This window comes from Primulina huaijiensis, chromosome 15, assembly GCF_012295235.1.
Source record: "Primulina huaijiensis isolate GDHJ02 chromosome 15, ASM1229523v2, whole genome shotgun sequence".
NCBI classification, from domain to species: domain Eukaryota; kingdom Viridiplantae; phylum Streptophyta; class Magnoliopsida; order Lamiales; family Gesneriaceae; genus Primulina; species Primulina huaijiensis.
Genome location: NC_133320.1, coordinates 23,102,029 through 23,105,085, shown reverse-complemented (window position 1 = coordinate 23,105,085; position 3,057 = coordinate 23,102,029). Strand labels below are relative to the sequence as shown.

The 3,057-nt window shown below is 32.5% G+C and overlaps 1 protein-coding gene across 1 annotated transcript; it reads right to left on the bottom strand.

Annotated features, from left to right (window-relative positions):
* Positions 1 to 721, bottom strand: LOC140958561 (stamen-specific protein FIL1-like). The gene is made up of 2 exons (XM_073416049.1): positions 398 to 721; positions 1 to 219 (listed from the first exon to the last, which is right to left on the bottom strand). The coding sequence occupies exons 1-2, from the start codon at positions 672 to 674 to the stop codon at positions 212 to 214; spliced, it is 285 nt and encodes a 94-aa protein (XP_073272150.1). The 5' UTR covers positions 675 to 721; the 3' UTR covers positions 1 to 211.
* Between the last annotated feature and the right edge of the window lie 2,336 nt (positions 722 to 3,057).

The window sequence follows — 3,057 nt, the reverse complement described above, 5'->3', positions numbered from 1 at the left end:
GTCGAAATTATAACGATATTGGAATATATATAAAAGCATCTTTATTATTGACCAATTGCTCTTTTTTTCTGAAATAGATTACAATAAAATGTTAAATTGTAAACCAGGATTCAGTAGAGCAGTCATATATAGACCTCACAAGATTTCGAAAGTATTATTCATTATTTCTTCCCATTATTACTGGGAACCAGCAGTACTGCATGCGTCCACCTCAGTTTGCTGCAATCAGAAATAAAATAAAATTCAACTGATGCAAGTAGAGAATTTTAAATCTTGTGCAATGAATTCGGTTGTATTATTAGAAAACATTTTATTTTAATGAATGTGATGTAATTTATGTATATTTTAGAAAAACGAAAGTTTATTAATATGTATAAATTAAGGTCGAGATACTGACCGCCGCAGGTGAGAGGAGGGAGGTTGCATTGGGCGGGCATACGGGAGGCGATCCTGATAGTGTTACAGAGACAGTCGTGCTCGATGGTCTGGAGGGCGTTGCAGCAGTCGGGGCTGGGGGGAGCGGCGGCTGCTCCGGGCATGACAAAAGGTGCACAAATATTGAGGGCGGAGAGCGAGGAAGAGCAAGTTTGTGCTAGTGACCGTGGTATCATCTGGCTTTGAGCAGCCAACACAATGACAAGTACCAGAGATGAAACAGACTTCATTGCTGCCATTTATGATGATTTCGATTGAGTATTATTTGATTTAATTTGCTTTTTCTGATGATGGTTGAGGCTTCGATTTCACTTCTATTTATAATAAATAAATCAATGAATGTGTTACGGAGAGTGATCGAAAATTGCATGAGTCACCTAATGGAGAACGCAGGTTGAAGTTGTAAAATGTGCTGTTGGCTCCAGTCTCAATTTATATATTCAAGATTGAAAATTTATTTAAATTTCGTATATAATTAATTTACAAAATATGATCGAAAATGAAACCTCATCTTCAGACTAAGTATTTTTTTTCCAAGTTTGGTCGCTTAACGTTTCATTTTATATAAAAATAACCACGCACAATCTTAGATATTAATCATGGAATCTTCTAAAATCAACGGTTTCTATTATAACAAAATACGAGACTGAAACTGAACCATTTTAATACGGTTTAATCCCATTTTGATTATGGTTTGAATCGATTCTAATAAAAAAGCACTTGTTTTTTTATCAAAATTATAGCAGGTGATAATGGTGTAGCTCAAAATTTTTAAACGGTACAACAGTTCAAGCACTACGTACGTTTTATTTCGAACAACATAATGTTACTAAATTTTATATATATTAAATTTTTTAAAAATAAATTTATGGATTAAATTTAATCTGTCTAGATTCAATAAATTAAATTATTTATTTAAATTAAATAAGGCGAAAATGGTATTCAATTTTGCTAGTCAAAATTAATTGCAAAAGAGACCCTTAATACATGCTTGATATAAGAAAATGAGGTGTTTCAACCAACATAATGTTACTAAATTTTTATATATATATATTAAATTTTTAAAAATAAATTTATGGATTAAATTTAATCCGTTTGATTTAATCTGTTTATATTTTTTTTTAAAATTAAATTATTTATTTAAATTAAATAGGGCAAAATGGTATTCAATTTTGCTAGTCAAAATTAATTGCAACGTAGATCCTTAAGACATGTTTGATATAAGAAAATGAGGTAGGAATGAAATGAACATTCTCATCCCATTCTTTATATCCATAATTAGTAGATATTAGAATGAGAAAGTCAATTCCAGATCATTTCATTATTTTTAGATGGAAATTTTCATTCCAACTCCTCATTTATTCCTCAATTTCTATATTTATAAAATGTTTTTCTTATTCAGCTTAACTACTATAAATCATGTAATGAACTTTTGCGATGCTCTGATTGATTATTTCTTTCGTGGTTCCAATATTTTGTTTACTGAATTAAATTACTTTCTTCATTTTAATGTAGTTTTATTTTCCACTACTTTGTAATTTGATGGATGATCATACTATTTGGGTTGGCACCTTGACCGTTTTAGTAAACCATTTTCTTGATGCTTAAAGGTTGGTCTAAGCTCCTATATTTACATTATGATCAAGAATATATGCCACCCATGTGGATATTTAATATGGCTATCATTTTTCCTCCTCGCACCTCGATTAATGTCTTTGCTTTGCAAGAGAAGCCCCAAAACCTCAATTTTAGAGGAGGTTTAGAAGTACAACTTATATGATTGGCTGTAACTTTGGGCATTTATGGAATAAATTGAACAAAAGATGCTAGACTTGTAACTCTTTTCTCTGATCGTTATATAGCATGCATGTACACGTGCTCATCACCTTTAACCTTTTGTCAAAATGGGACTTTGTGTTACAAGTGACTTTGAAATTATATGTTGTGATTATGTGTAATGGTTTTCATACAACTTTGAAAAATTCGCTTCACTATTCGTCGATACCTTCCCGATGGAAGGTTATAAGATTCAATTTCCCGATAGAATTAAGGTAAGATTCAATGGATTCATCCGTACGTTCCATGTTATCTTTGTCTTAATTTTTTTTCTGTAATTTCATTGATGTAATCCAGCTATGAAGATTGGGGAGTACTGGATGAATTGATTGTGGAAGACTCGTGGAAAAGACAAGTTGGGGGGAGAGTGAAACACCAGTTCTGCTTGATATAAAAAGTGCTTTAAGAGTATGCCTACGTGTTGTCTCATGGTGTTTCAAATGGACCTCTCAAGAACAATGTAAAAGACTTCTTTTGTGGAAACTAAACTCGTGGACCGTGGTAGTCCATGGAGTTCTTGTTTCATGTTCTACGAGTCCCTTAAAGAGATCATATTTTACTCAATTAATTTGTCTTTGTCAGGCTACCTGATGGCAGAGAGAAAAAACAGGAGTGATGGCAGAGAAAAAAATCACTTGTTGAGAACTCCATATTGAAAGGAACCTCGAAGGACTAATGTAGGTGGGACGTCTAATATTCGTCGTGGAGTTAACTGCAGCATAGATTGAAGTCTTTGAACATATTCGCAGACTTATCAACATTATTCAAGGGACAAATTATACAACC